The sequence below is a fragment of the Furipterus horrens genome, unplaced genomic scaffold (genome assembly GCF_987537825.1).
Source record: "Furipterus horrens unplaced genomic scaffold, mFurHor1.1.pri manual_scaffold_17, whole genome shotgun sequence".
NCBI lineage: Eukaryota > Metazoa > Chordata > Mammalia > Chiroptera > Furipteridae > Furipterus > Furipterus horrens.
The window spans coordinates 22,216,180-22,231,842 of NW_028327187.1; the positions used below are offsets into that span (position 1 = coordinate 22,216,180).

The following is a 15,663-nucleotide window of genomic DNA, read 5'->3' on the forward strand; positions in this document are numbered from 1 at the left end:
TAGGCTACAGTCATAGGAATGGCAGGGCTTCTCCAGCCTCCCTATCCTTCCCCAGGTTGCATGTTTATCATCTGGGCTTTCCTTCATTGTGGTGCCATGTTGTCTCTATACTTGCTCATCCTCTCCATTGTACTGTGGACTCTGGATCTTGCTCAATTTTCTATGTGCAGTACCATGCACAGTGCCTGGCACAGAGAAGGCATTCACACAACTATATAGTAACACAGACAACCCTTGCCCCTCCAAGTCAGTGCATCAGTTCCCTATTGCCCCTATAACATATTACCACAAACTCAGTGGCTTCAAACAACACCTTCTTATGGTTCTGTATGTCAGAAGTCTGACACAGATCTCTTTGGGCTAAAACCAAGGCGTCGGCAGGCCTGCCTTCCTTCTGGAGGCTCTAGGAGATGACCCTTTTCCTTGCCTTTCCCAGTTTCTAGGGACTGCCTTCCTCTGTCTTCAAGGCCAGGGACATAGCATCTCTTTGACCCTGCTTCTGTCGTTACACCTCTTTCTCTGAACACAGCCAGGAAAGCTTTGGGGGTCTGTGTGATTAGATTGGGGCCACCTGGATAAGTCAGGAATCTCTCCCCATCTCAAAATCAGATGATTAGAAACCTTAATTTCATCTATAACTTTAATCTCCTTTTCCATGTAACCTAACATATTCACAGGTTCCAGGGATTAAGGCACGGACATCTTTTGGGGCCATTATTCTGCCAGCCATAAGCCACAATTGGGGAGGGACCTGTATTCCATACAGAAACCTCATTCTGATGCTTCTCACACAATTGAAATAATTTTTACCTAGTTTGCCACAGTCACCTTTAGCTCAAAACCATGATTCAGTCACGTCCGTGCCCCCAGTGCCTGACCCAGGGCATGACCGCATGTGAGGTGCTCATGGTCTGTGACCAGAAGTTAGTAAGTAAAAGACTGGTTGGCTAGAATGTTTAAATATCAACCTCTTGGTCCCCCTTAAAAAATGGAACTTTGATTGTTGAGGTTTCAAGAACCAGTTTAAAAAAACCAATTTTGTAGCACAATCAGGGGGTCCAGTTACTATTATCTTGCAATCTCACACTCAACCAGCTCTAAGATAGAAAAAAACAGGCATTTTCCATTATCTGACAGAAGTCTTCCAGATTTTTCAAATGGAAGAAAACAAACAAACAAAAAACCAGGTCACATGTTTTTTGCCCAGTCCACTTGGGAACACAGCTATATAGAAAATTCAAATGAACAAAAAAAAGAAATCATGCAATAAAGTCCTGTGACTCCCAATGCAACCAAGAATTGAACAATTATCAAGCAATTTTTGTAGGATTAGTACTTAAACATACAGTGAACCACTTCAGTTCCAACATATCTGGAGAAATTAAACCTTGTTTCCAAGAAGCACTCACAGAGCCTTCAATGCCTTTTTCAATCAGTGCAAAAGAAATAATATGCACAACTAAGCTGTGTCTCTTTAGTTGGTCCCAGTGCCCATTAGACAGCACCAGGTGGAAAATGACCAGACCCGGTGTCCAATCAGGACACCAAGGGCCAGACTCCCAAGCTGCAATTGCAAGATGGGTGCATGGTAAAGGAGAAGGGCTCTTTCACTTGGCAGACAGAACTGGCCAGAAGCTGTCAGGTCTCATGAAGTTCAGGCTCCAGCCATGACAGTCCCAGCTAAGCCAGTTCTCAGAGTTCAGTCTTTGCCATGGCAACCGCTTGGGATACCTCCAACTTGCTGAACTGGAGGTTCTGAAGGAAAGCAGGCCAGAGTAGAAGCATGGTCTGAAGAGAGTTTTCCATATTTTATTCACATAGCACCTCATCAGCAAGACCTTACAGAATGCTCAACCTCAGTTTCAAGAGACTTCTGAATCCTGGTCAAAATGCTTCAATGTACATCACTTCATCCGATCCCCTGAACAGGCCTGGCAGCAACTTGGAGCTGGAATCATAATCCAGTACCTACCACAGTGCTGGCACATGACAGTAGCTCAGTAAATGTTTACTGAATCAACGAACTGTCATCATTTTATAAAGTAAGAAACAGGCTCAGAGAGGTTTAAGTGGCTTCCTATAAGCGCCCAGTGGCAGACAGGGCTAGGACTCTGGCCTATATCACTTCTATGTTACTATGCTGGCCTTTGAAATCCAACTCAGTAAAGGTCAGTAGGACATTTCACTGCTTTTCAACCAACATTCATTGAGCATCTACCCTATACCAGACCTTTCCACTACTCTTCCCCTGTTCTCTGCCTGCCTGGCTCCTTTAAGCCTTGGTTCTAATGTTACTTCCCGAGCAAGGCCCCCTGACAAGCCCTCCCACACCTGCCTTGCCCCCTTCTCCCACACTCAGTACCATCACATTTGCTATTCCTCACTTATCCCACTCTTTTATTACCTTATGTGTATTTGTTTATTTATGGTCGGCCTTCCCTAACTGGAATGTAAGCGCCATGAGGGCAGGGGGCCAGCCCACTTTCCGTGACAGCCCACTGTAAGATGAGGGGGAAATGGCTACTGAAACAGAAAGCCAATGTGGTCTTAGGCACATTCATAAAAATGTCTAGAACAACGGTTTCTGGTGTGCATCCAGAAGAAAGGATGGGGATGGTATTGTTAGCCTGGGGGTGGAAAAACTCAGGAAGGATACATATACCAGTTCCGCTTTTCAAAGTTCTGAAGGGTGCTTCCCAGAGGAGGGGTGTAGGGTGTCCTGAGAGGTGCAGTGGGAGAAGTGTGAAGGGAAGGAAGTCGACGGGCAGGTTTGGGTTCTAGATGCTTCTCATTGTGATTGTTGGGTAGCACCTCCTGTTTTCCACACTAATATGCAAGTGCTGTGAGGGGAGCCCACATATATTTATTCCTCACTATATGGCATAGCACAGTACATGGCTTGTTGGTCACTCAGTCACTATTTGATTGAATGTTGTATGGAAGATCAATTGTAGGTGGAGAGCAGTCACTGTTTACTCTGCCTGGTATGCTCCTCATCCTCATCCCCTTCATCTGGTTGACCCTTTGCTTACTCTTGAGAGCTAAGCTGAAATATCATGTGCTCAGGAAAAGCTTCCCTCTTCCCCTACCACCAGATCAGTCCCCTCTCATGGTCTCCTGTTGTTTTCCATGATAGCCTTAGGATTATTGCATTTGATGTTATTTGCTGATTATTTAAGACAGACACTCCCCTACTGCATGAATGATTCCTAACAACCAGAGATAGCTGTCAGCACCTCCTGTAGAACAGCCTCTGTGAGAGCACGGACTATTATTTGGGGCTGTATTCACTGCGTGTGGCACAAAGTGAGCACTCAATTATTCCTTGACTAAATGAACTTTACAGCTAAGAAAGTGGAAAAGCAACTGGCCAACGTTATACAATAAGCAAGTAGCAGGGTCTGAATTTGAATGCTGATTTGTGTAACTCCAAAGCCTGGGTCTTTTCTACTACACCAAACCATGTGGTCACAGAGCCATTATTCAAGACCACAAGCTCTGCTGTAAGACACGGGCCCCGTGGTGAAAATGTTGGAAGGCGGAGTGTGAAGGCATGGTGCGAACCAGGTTGCATTGCCCACAGGCTCAGAGACACAGGCACTTCACTAAGAATTTGAAAAGCTTCCCAACCAGGGGAACTCATGTCTGCAGCCAATAGTGCAGCTAGTGGAGGAACACAGCTAAGACTTCATGCTCTACCCTGACCTGATGACATGCAGGTGGTGGGCAGCAGGACAGAAGTCTGCAGCTCCCTTCATCATCCTGGTAGGTATACTTGAGATAGATTAGCCCGGATCCTGCCATTGAAGCCAGTAGAGGAACGGTAACAGTTTAGACTTTGGAGTCAAGAGTGGATTTGAGTTAGCTCTTTCACTTACTAGCAATGTGACTTCTCTGAATAGTGTACATTCACAGCATAATTAAGATTAATATGTAGATTTAAAAATACCTCATATTGCTCTGGCTGGTGTGGCTCAGTCGGTTGGAACGTTGTCCTGCAAACCAAAAGGTTGTGGGTTTGATCCAGGTTGGGGCACATACAAAAAGGCAACCAATCGATGTTTCTCTCCCTTTCTCTCTCTCTAAAATCAGTAGGCATGCCCTTGGGTGAGGATTTAAAAAAAAACAAAACAAAAAACCTTATATACTAGGGGCTCAAATAGGGAAATTACTGTTATCATTTCCAATTTATTTCAAGCCTCCTACTTCTTACTGCATCATGTGTGGGGTACTTCCTTATCAAGGGCTTTCTGATTAAGTCACACCATCTATACTTTCCCCTCCTTACACTCCCATATTGAGTCAGGTTAACAAATGTATTTGTTCAAATCTAATAGAGGGTTTGATTTGTAAACAGAAGTTTAGTCAAGAAAAGTGCCTATGGTGTATAGGTCCACCACCTGTGTCTCTCAGCGGACCATGAGCGAGGAAGCCGGAATGGATGGCAACAAAATGCAAGAATAGTGTGGGTGGTGCCACCAACAGACTAGACAAAGTTGCTGTCAGCAAACTCTAACCTACACAACTTTTCATGCACAATAAAAAAGAACTAGCTTTAACTTGAGAAAAGGGCTATTTGTGTGATCATGATATCAACCAGACTTGGAACTTCCTCTCTACCTAGCTGGATACAGAATTTACTCTCCCCATAGAATGGAACTAAAATTGTCATGCCATTATCCATTACTGAGCTAACAGGCTACAAATCAGTACAGCAGGATTTGACTGCTTTGAGTCATATTTCTTAAACTGTCCAATTGTGACCATAAGCAAATACATCCAGCCTTACACATAAGCACTAAAAATTTACTGCCCTATAAGTTACATTCTGTTAGGTTTCTGTTTGTTTCTTTTTTAAACATCAATCGTCCTCCTTTCCTGCTAGGTATATAGGTAGAAAAATAAATGAAGTCAGCACTCTTTACTTCACTAGAATAAACTGTGACTTAGATACAGTGAGTGGTTATTTGCAAGGCTATAATTTTTTTAATGACAGATTTTCTTAAAAGAAACCACTATAACATTTGTCCAAGTACTCCAAGTGAAAACAAAAAAAATACAGAAAGGTTAAGTCTATTACTGTAACATCACATTGCCAAACACGGACAACTAAGATAAAATGCCAAGGAACCTTAAAAAATAACTTCAAAAGATGCAATGTTCAAGTCATTCAAACGTGTAGAGTTCACAAAGAACAGAAAAACAAGTCCGAGAGCAGTTCTACTTGTGCATGATGGCAACTCAGACTGCACTTCATACAGGTTCATTCAGGTGTCTAAAACCAACAGATGTATGAGCAGAGTTTGTTCTTTCCTTCTTTGCTTGGAGATGTGCACACAGATTAGAGGAGAGAAGAATCTTCCAGATGCTGATGTAAGCACAGCAGGCTTGGTTCCCCTTTGAAAATGTACAAAGGCTGATTTAATTGACTCAAGCATTATCAGTTTCTCTAAGAAAAAGTCCTATGCATGCTGAAACAGACGAGTTACTGAATTTGCCATGCTAAGTATTTATACTCATCTTCACAAAGTGAGCTCACTAACCTGACAGAATAAAAATGGTAGTTGTTAATTTCTTGTATAACCTTTTACAATGTGAGTAACTTCATGGGTAAATGATGCTGAAGTTCAAAGCCCCTCAAGCATACACTATCAGGAAAACATTGACTGCGTGAAGAGGCACACATCATATAAAACGCACACTTCACACGGTTCCTGCATAGCAGGAAAGTTGCTACCACTACGTAACAAATGGCTCTGCCAACAGTTAGAGCTGCCACTCGAGTGTACAAGAGTAGAATTCCCTTAAAATCTCATGGAGTATTTACAACAGCACAAATACCTTTGGGAGAATAAATATAGTGTTTTGTTTTGTTTGTTTTTTTTTTTGAAAGATACTTTTCATTGGAAGATTTGAACATCATGTAAATAAATCAGTTTTCAAACTGGGTAAAACATAAGGCAATGCTACTCAGACCTGAGGGGAGAAAACCCACCAAAAGTTTCTCTTTTCCTTCTGAAACATTAACAGGTCAGAATCAACATAAGCAAGTATACCCTTTCCAAGCATCCAAGGAACCTTTAGGTATTTTCAGCATCACAAAATAGCATCCACTTTCATACTATGAATACAAAATGGGAAACTGTTATGTACTCTTCCTTGAAAACAACAAAAATGCATGGCAGCTTAGGTATTTTGTATTAAAAAGTAACATGAAAATAAAGACGACTACACCAGCATGCACAGAGGATGGCCACCATTATGGTGAGTTCCCCGGAGCACTGAATTTCTCTTAGGACCGACTTCGGTGTAGTGTGTACCGATCATGAATTCATAAATTAACTTTTAACATCAACAACGGACTAACAAATGACAATTAGACACAGTAAGTTCAAGATTTTTACATTTTGCTCCTGTGTAGCTGCTAAAGAGCAGCTATTTAAATCCATATAAAAACTTCTGACCATAAATCTTGCTATACAGATCAAGTACAGAATCAAAGAGTAAGCAGCAATTGAGTTTCTTATTTAAACTTATCTGGTACAGAGTATTTACATATTTGGGAAGAGAGACCTCCAAACTACCATTCTCTTTACTCCCCTCCTGCCCTCTGCCTCCTCTCAGCCATCCCAGCCCCTCCACATCAAAATCAAGTGCTCTAAACTATATATGCCTGTACTTTGGCTAAGCTGGCTGGATGCATTTCCTTCTATGGTGTTGATCTAGAAGAAAAGAAACCGAGTCTTGGAAGGCATCGGTGGCCTTGTTTTCCCAACAGCAGTGTACTGTAGTCAAGGAATCAGTTCTTTCATAGCAAGGGGACACTTCACTCTCTAACCTGAATGGGGGCAAGATCAGAACACCATTAGCCTCTTGACCACAATGGGCCACCAGAAAAAAAAGGAAAGAAAAAGGTCAGGACAAAGGCAGCAGCAATCAACTTAAGTTTCCCAACAAAGGAACCTCTCCTCCCTGGGCTCCCCCAGAAATAACATACCTTCTTTCTTCTCCTTCTCCCCTCCCACAAAACAAAATTAATTCACATCACAAAAACATGGTACTCTGGTTAAGTGTAAGGTAAATATAAGAAAGAGTAAATCTGTCACATTTTATATTTTGAGACAGAAAGCTAACAGAACACACAACATCACTGTGAAAATAACTTTCTAAAACAAATCCAGTCTACATAGTGCAGCCAATAAAACATAAAAGAAGAATTTGTTCACAATCTGCCTCGTACACAATATTTATATTCTTCCGATGCCATATAAATAGCATTTATATAGCTTAAACATTCAGACATGCACTGGGACTTTTTAGGTAGTACGAATTTCTTCACAATCACATGTGCAAATTTTACAAATCACTAAGTGAATATTAGTAAGTTTAGGCTGGACTGTGTCTCGTATTATCTAACAAATTTAGTGGGGGTTCAGAATCATCCATAGGAAGAACCAAGCGTGTTCCCCGAATGACCAGTTCGTGGTCTCCAAACGCAAGCTCCCGATCCAAGGCATCTTCAGAACTGTTTCCCATAAATCTCCTCGGGACACCGGATGTTGTTGATTCAGTGTTCACAGTAGAATCCCCATAGGTCAAACTAATATCACCGTCATTGAGAATGAGGTCGGAGTCATCATCTTTCAATTGTTCCTGGTTCTAAAAGCAAATAAGTTTTAGGAATTGTTGTGAAATTGAAGAAACATTTCCAATAGTAGAATTTGCAAGTACTCCCTATTTAAACCCCTCAGGGGTAGCCCACTGCCCTTAGGATTAAAGCCTGAAGTCCTCACCTTGGCCTAAAAAACATTGTTGACTTGGGCCTTCAGCTTCATCTCCCACCACAGTCTCCTTCCCCAACCCCAACAGCCCCATTGTGTGCCCGCTAGACTGAACTGCTGACAGCTGCTGAAATCTCTCAAGCTTTCTCTTACCTCCTGTGCCCTCTGGCCTCCTTCACATGATGAGCACTTAGTTATCACTGAAGTCTCCGCTTAAAGTCACTTTCTCTCAGAAGTCACCCTTGATCTTCTAAGGCTAGATGAGGTGTCCCTCCTGTGTTCTCTCCTGGCATCCTGTACTCAGCCCTCTCCCCACAACTGCCTGGACACTGGTCTGTTTCAGACTCTGCCCCCACTAGTCTAAGTCCCTTCTATGCTCTAGCCCAACAACCTATCAGTATGGGGCACACAGAAAAAATTCATGAAACACAAGGTCAATTGATTATCGAATGGATTTATATAAATGAAGCTTTTACTAAGTATTAACAATGCCTGTAAATACAATATTCCCCAAATACATTGAACCCTCACTGCATACTTGTCTCCCAGTTTGATAAATGTTGATCCTAATGGATACTTTGTGGCCCAAAGAGTATAATTAAATAAAGTTCTATAAAAGGGGAAAAAGTCAAGAAAATATAGTGTCATTTTAGTAAAAAAAAAGTATGTGTGCATAGAAAAGTCTGGAAGGGTATTCAATAAAATAATGATAGTTCTCTGCATAATAGGGTTGCTCGTAATTTTTATTTTCTTAATGTTTCTGTACTATCTCAACTTTTATTATAATGAACACATATTACTTTTTAATTTTTTAAATTTATTGATTTTAGAGAGTGAGAGAAACATTGATTTATTCTTCTACTTATGCATTCATTTGTTGATTCTTGTATGTGCCCTGACCGGGGATTGAACCCGCAACCTTGGTGTATTGGAATGAAGTTCTAACCAACTGAGCTATCTGGCCATGGCTGAATATATATTACTTTTAAAAATAAAAAGTCATATTTTAATGTAAAGAATAAAAATAATTCTAAGCATGCATATTGATCAAGCAAAAATGTATGTGACTAATACTCCTTGAGGGAAGCAGAGCTGATAGAAATATTCTACATCCAGTTCTCCAATACTATGTGTTTGAAATTTTTTAATTTGTGTAAGACAGTCAAGTAGACTGAAGAGACTGTTAAGACAAAATAAAATAAATTTGCTGTCACTAGAAATTTGCCTAAATACTCAAATACAAAGACTTGTGAATTAAAAACCAAACCCATAACCACCAACCAGCCATAATTCCTTCCTGCCTAAACTAGTTAAAACACTAAGTCTAACTAGTGTCTATCACTTAATTGAGTTTAGTAATACTCAGAACAAAGTTTTGTGGCACCTTCAAATGTCAGCAGGGGCTCTTCAGCACCTTCTAATGTCTTAATTAAGTTTGAGGTTTGGGGAAGTATCTATATCAAATTTTAATATATATATGCCTATTGACCCAGCAATTTAACCTTTAAAATCTATTCTATATACATTTATATACTTGGATAAATTTATATGCACAAGGGTATTCACCATAAACATTGCTTGTAATAACAAAAAAGAAAAAGGAAACAACTGAAAGGTCTATCCTTAGAAGACTGATTAAATCAATCTTGGTGTAGCCACAGAATGGAGCACCACTATGCAGCCACAAATAAAGAGAAGGTAAAGGATCTCCTGTCCTCATAGAAAGGAGTCCATGATGTATCATTAAGCAAAAAAAAAAGCAAGTAGCAGGACAATACACTGATTATGATCTTACTTGTGTAAAACAATAACAAACAGCTATATAAGGGGGGACCCCAAAAAACTAGAATTATCTTCTGGAAGGTGGACCTCTTGTAGTACAGGCTTCCCTCGCTAGGTGAGTGTTCTAGGAACCCATCTGTATCAGTGTACCAGCTGGTGTTGTTGTGAGAGGCTGTGAGAGGCTTCAGTGAATTTTTTTTTTTTTTGAGATTCTTTCAACATGTTTGCCCATTTCATGATGGGTGATTTACAAGTGCACCTGCACACATCACTCTGAGTGTTCAGCAGTTTTTGACCAAAAATGTCATAAGCCCTGTGCCTCACCCTCCCTATTCAACAGATCTTGCCCCAAGTGACTTTTTTTGTTTGTTTCCCCAGATGAAAAAAGTCTCCAAAGGGAAATGTTTGGCCAGTGTGGAAGAGGTAAAACAAAGCCCAGCAAAAGCACAAAAAGGCACCAAAATTGACGAGTTCAAAAACTGTTTTGAACAGTAGAAAGTATATCTCGACAGGTTTATTGCATCAAAAAAATACTACTTTGAAGGTGACTGAAGTTTAAACATGTAAGAACAAATATACAATTTTTTATAAATAAATTCATGGTTTTTGGGGGGTTTCCCCCTCATATATACACATAAAAGTTTGTGAAGGTAAAATATATCAAGAAGCATCCACAATAAACCCTTAATAAAGACTGCCTCTGAGGGATGTAGGTAGGAGAAGGAAGGCAACTTTTAATACTATGTACATCCAATTCTGTTTGGCCACAGCATATTACTTTTATAACTAAAAAGAGTAGGTATTCCTATAAAAAGGGTAAATGTTGAGGGGGGGAGCATGGGGGAGACCATGTGAAGATGAAGGCAGAGATCTGTGTGGATACATCAAGAAATGCCAAAGCTTGGCAGCAAACCACCCAGAAGCTAGGAGGCATGGAACAGATCCTCCCTTGCAGCCCTCAGAAGGAACCAATCCTGCCAATAACTTGACCTAAGACTTCTAGTTTCCAGATTGTGAGACGATAAATTCCTGTTGTTAAGCCATTCAATTATGGTACTATGTTATAGCAGCACTAGGAAACTAATACGATGTTATATTTTGCTTAATTCCACAGGACCCACACTCCTTGTGGAACTCTTTTGGCTTTTGGTGATGGCCGAATGGGTCTCTGCAATCCCAAGAGCTGAGCCTCACTGACTTCTCAATAGAGTTGGCTCACCCCTCTTGCACAGAGTGACATGGGCTAACAGGGCACAGAGGGAATGGAGACTGTGCTTGACAGAGGGATTGGGAAATGTGGGGGGGGACGACATGGGGTGTCCTCCCATTCCATCCCACCAGCACAATCTGTCAGAAATATGCACAAGTCAATGTAACACAAAGCTGGAAGGAACTCCTCCCTGACCCAGGTGCCACCCCAAACCGAGTCTACTCTTCCCCACCCATTCTCTGTGGGGCTTGTGCTAATGCACCACAGAGCAGGTCATTGGAGAACTGAGGGAGAGCATGTCTGTGTTGTTTCACCACAACCTGGCCTCTCTACTCAAGAGGTTGCATCAGAGTAGTCAAAACTGGTGGGTTTTGTTAAAATGGGCATTTTATTTGATGCTACAGATTATTTCTGAAGGGTTGGGTTAGAAGTAAAAGTTTTTTTAGAAAGAAGTTTAAAATGTTCATATTTTAAGATAAAAGCTGGTCAGCATCTGTCATTTCTTTCTTTGCTGTTGTAATACTTGCCAAATCACCAATCATATGCTGGTAGCTAGGAAAAAAATATGGCATATAGATTTTATCTGCATATGCTCACACCTCCTAGCAATGTAGAACAGAAGTAGAAAAAGCTTTCCTAATATCAAAAAGATAGTAAGTATGGAGTAAAAGACCATCAGTTGCACTTTAGGGGCATCAAAAATTGTTTTATTAAACCTCTCACTATGACTGTGACAATCTGAATATATAGATTAAAACACACACATACACACACATTTAGTACGGAGCTCAGGCCCCATACTGCAAATAAATAAAAACCAGCATGGAAATAGATTCACCAAAACCACCAACAGTAAGATGAGGTACCATTGTGGATCTGTTTTCAAATGTTTCAAAGGCTACAAATTGCATTTATAGATTTCAGTTTATTTTCTGGCTGAGCAAAATAGTTATATTCCCTCTCATGGATTTTATACCTTAAAGGCAAGCAAAACAAAACAAAACTAGTAACTCAACTACAGAGCAGATAAATTTAACTTAATAAAGAACTTCAGTTTTGGATAAAATCCACTTACTTCGTAAGCCTGGGGGCTGGTTAGGCATCTCGCAATGGGTCCACAGCAGGCAGGGAGCGTTGTTGTGAGAGGAGGCCCACTGTGTGTCAGCAGAGGCTTTAGATAGCTATGCTGGTTAAGGAAGAGCTGTGTTCCTTTCTTCACAAACTTAAAAGAATAACTCATCTGATAACAACCACCTATACAGTGTAACAGCCATTTCAGAGGATAGCAAAGAACTCTTCACATGTTGTCTCATTTCATCACCACATTTTGTCAGTGAGATAGCAAAAGGAGATTTTATTATTATTTCTATTTCACAGATAATGGAAACTGAGGCTCAGAGAGACCCAGGATCTGCCTAAAATCACACAGTTAAGTAAATGAAGCACCAGTACTCAAACCCAAATTGGTCAGATTTCAAATCCTATGCCCTTTCCAGCATATCATATTGAATTTCTGATTTTACTAAAACTGAAAGGAGACAAAATCACTCTCAACTTAGCACTGAAGGTGATACAAAGAAAGTAAAAACTGGTTAATAGTCCAAAAAGAGAATAATATCCCAGTAGTAGAATACAGTACTAAAAATGACTTGCATCATTTATTATAGATTCAGCTGGCCTCTTAAATGAGTTGAAACTTCAGTATCAAAGGAAATTCAATTCTAAAAGCATTAAAAAAATTTTGTATCCCAAGTTCCTCTACCAGAGACCCTCATTTCACTATTTATTTATTCTCCAAAAAATAAAAACAAAAACAGACATGATACTATACAAGGGTAGGCAAAAGTACATTTACAGTTGTAAGTACATGAAGCAGTTTATTCTTGTATTATTATTTATTAATTATTGTACTATTTATTTGTATTATAATTGTAAACCTACTTTTGCCCACCCCCATATATGATACTCAGAAGAAGAAAAAAAGAGGAAATCACAAGAAAAAGTAGGGAAAGGGAGAAAGACACATATTCCCCACTTTCTAAAATTATAATTTCAGGTTGCTCTAAAAAATTAGGAAGTTAAGAGAAAATGTCGTGAATTCCCATATTTATAAACTCTAAGTAAAGATTAAAGTGCTCTACATAAATGCACTTATGTACTTTAATAAAACACCTGGCCACACAAAACCACTGAAAACCTGGAATAATGAATTCTAATGCACTAAGTACAGAAACTACCAGGTCTCAGTCTAGTAGTACTTAATAGGGTAGTAATGAGGCTAACAAGTGTCAGTGCTTAATTCTATACAAATTCCTTAAAACCAAGACTTACCAAACATTGACAAAAGAAAACCTGAATAGCCCTATATCTATTAAAGAAATTAAAAACCTTCTTATGCAAAACACTTCAGACCTAGGTGGCTTCAGTGGTAAAATCTTCCCAGCACTTAGGAAAGAAACAATACCAATCCTCCAGAAAATGAGAAAAGAGAAAATTTCTTCCCCACTCATTTTAGAAAGCCAGCATAATCTTATTGTAGAAACTTACAAGACATTACAAGAAGAGTCACAAGGCCACCTCTCTCATGAAAACAGATACAAAATATTAGCAAATTAAATCCAGTGACATATACAAAGCACATCATGACCAAATGGGGTTTGTTCTAGCAACACAAGATTGGTTTAATATTCAAATAATCAATGAAAATCAGCACAATAAGAAATTATAGGAGAATAAAATAAATATAAATATACAATCATTTCAACTGATGCACAAAAAAATATGATAATATCCAATACCTGTTCATGGTAAAAAACAAAAAACAAAAAAACCTCTCAGCAGACTAGAAATAGAGGGAATATTCTTAACTTGAGAAGGATATTTTAAAAACCTACAGCTATCATCATACTTGATAAAAAAAGTATTGAAAAATTTCCCCCCATGGCCAGGAATAAGAAAAAAAGTCTACTATCATCACTTACATTCAACATTCTATTGCAGAGATCCAGCCAGTATAATAAAACATGAAAAAGAAATACAAGGTATTGAAAAAGAAAAAAAAAATGATTATTCACTTGTTTGTATGTACAGAAAATTTTAAAAAATCTACTCTTAGAAATAATAAGTCAAGTTATTAACTAGACTGCTGGATACAAGGTCAATATCTAAAAATCCAATTATACACCTAAAATATAACAAACAAGTAGAAAATAAAACAAAAACCATCTGCAATAGCATCAAAAATATCAAGAACTTAGGGATAAATCTAATGAAAGATAATAAAACCTGTTACCGAAAACTACAAGATATTAAGAGAAATTAAAGAAGGTCGAAATAAATGAAGGTTTATGGATTGGAGGACTCAGTATCATTACGATGTCAGTTCTCTCCAAATTCATTTATAGATTTAACACAAACCCTGTAAAATTGCCAGTATGCATTTTTTGTGAGTGTGTATATGAAAATTATAGCTGTTTCTAAAGTTTAGACAAAAATGCAACAGACCTAAAATAACCAAGGCAATACTAAAGAATAACAAACCTAGAGGATATCCCCTCTTGGATAGCAAAACTTATATAAAGAATAATTAAGAGAGTTTGGTATTGACATAAAAAGAGACAAATAGACAAGAGAGTCCAGAAACAGACACCCAGTTATACGGCCCAGTGATTTAGAACAAAGGCTCCACTACAATTCAGTGGATTAAGGATGGTATCCTCAATAAATGGTGCTGGGTCAATTGAATACCCGTATGGAAAAAAGTAGGCCTTGACCCACACCTCATACCATACTCAAACTCAAATGTGATAGCTAAAGCAATCATACTTTTAGAAGAAAACAAGAAAATTTCTTCATGACCTTGGGATATAAAATATTTCTTAAGATACAAAAAGCACTAAACCATAAAAGAAAAGATTAATAAAATAAACATTAAAATGAAGAATTTCTGTTCCTCAAAAGATAGGATTAAGAACAAGAAAAGGTGAGCTACATATTGGGAGAAGATATTCGCAGTACATATAACTATCAAAGAACTTCAAATCAGTTAGACACGACAATTCTCATAATGGGCAAAAGAACTGAACAGATAACTTCATAAAAAAAGGGTATCAAAATGGCCAGTATGAAAGGATGCTTGATCTCCCTGGGTAATCAGAGAAATGCAAACTAAACCACATGAGATATCACTACACACCCATCGAAATGGCTAAAATTCAAAGGGTGACTAATACCATGTTTTGATGGAGATGTGGGACAACTGGAGCTCCCTTAACTTGCTGGTGGGGGTGTAAATCGGTTACAACCACTCTGGAAAATTGGTTGGCAGTATCAATTAAAGATAAACATTTAATTGTTTTATATAGCATGCAGAAAATGTATAGGACATTTTATACAAGTAACACTAAAAAGTTTTGGTTAAATGAGAGGGATGAAAAAGCCCCAAGAGATGTAAAAGTGGCTTATCCCCAGAATGCTGATAATGGAGCCAAAAGTAATGACATAATCATTAAATAATTTTAAAGAGCCAGAATCTCTCTCCCTAATTAGTCTTAATACCATAGATATGCATGCAATCTTGTTTCTACACAGTAATTTAATTTTGAGTATTGTGAAAACTGAACACAAAAATATAGACAACAGAATAAAATAAGTAGTAGATTCTAATAATAAGTGTCAAATGTATTCTTAAATATACAAGGCTTTGATGAGAAAGGCAAAAGCAAGGAAAAACATTTATGTAGTTGTCCCAAATTTGCTTCAATGGAACATAAACCAAGTTTTGATTCATTTACTGATAAGTCTCAGCCTGAAAGAACTCCATGGTCCCTTTTCATAGTTCAATTTTCAAATAAGAAATTAATTTTAATAAATACTGAGTAAAAAAAATGT

The 15,663-nt window shown here is 38.7% G+C and overlaps 1 protein-coding gene across 1 annotated transcript in view; it reads right to left on the reverse strand.

Annotated features, from left to right (window-relative positions):
* Positions 1-4,963: 4,963 nt before the first annotated feature.
* Positions 4,964-15,663, reverse strand: part of SLC9A6 (solute carrier family 9 member A6) — a 51,068-nt gene continuing 40,368 nt past the window's right edge. The window contains exons 15-16 of the mRNA XM_090264691.1: positions 11,849-11,954; positions 4,964-7,659 (exon numbers count right to left, since the gene is read on the reverse strand). Of these exons, the coding sequence (XP_090120817.1) occupies positions 7,387-7,659; positions 11,849-11,954 (379 nt within the window). The 3' untranslated portion in view covers positions 4,964-7,386. The remainder of the gene's footprint in view (positions 7,660-11,848; positions 11,955-15,663) is intronic.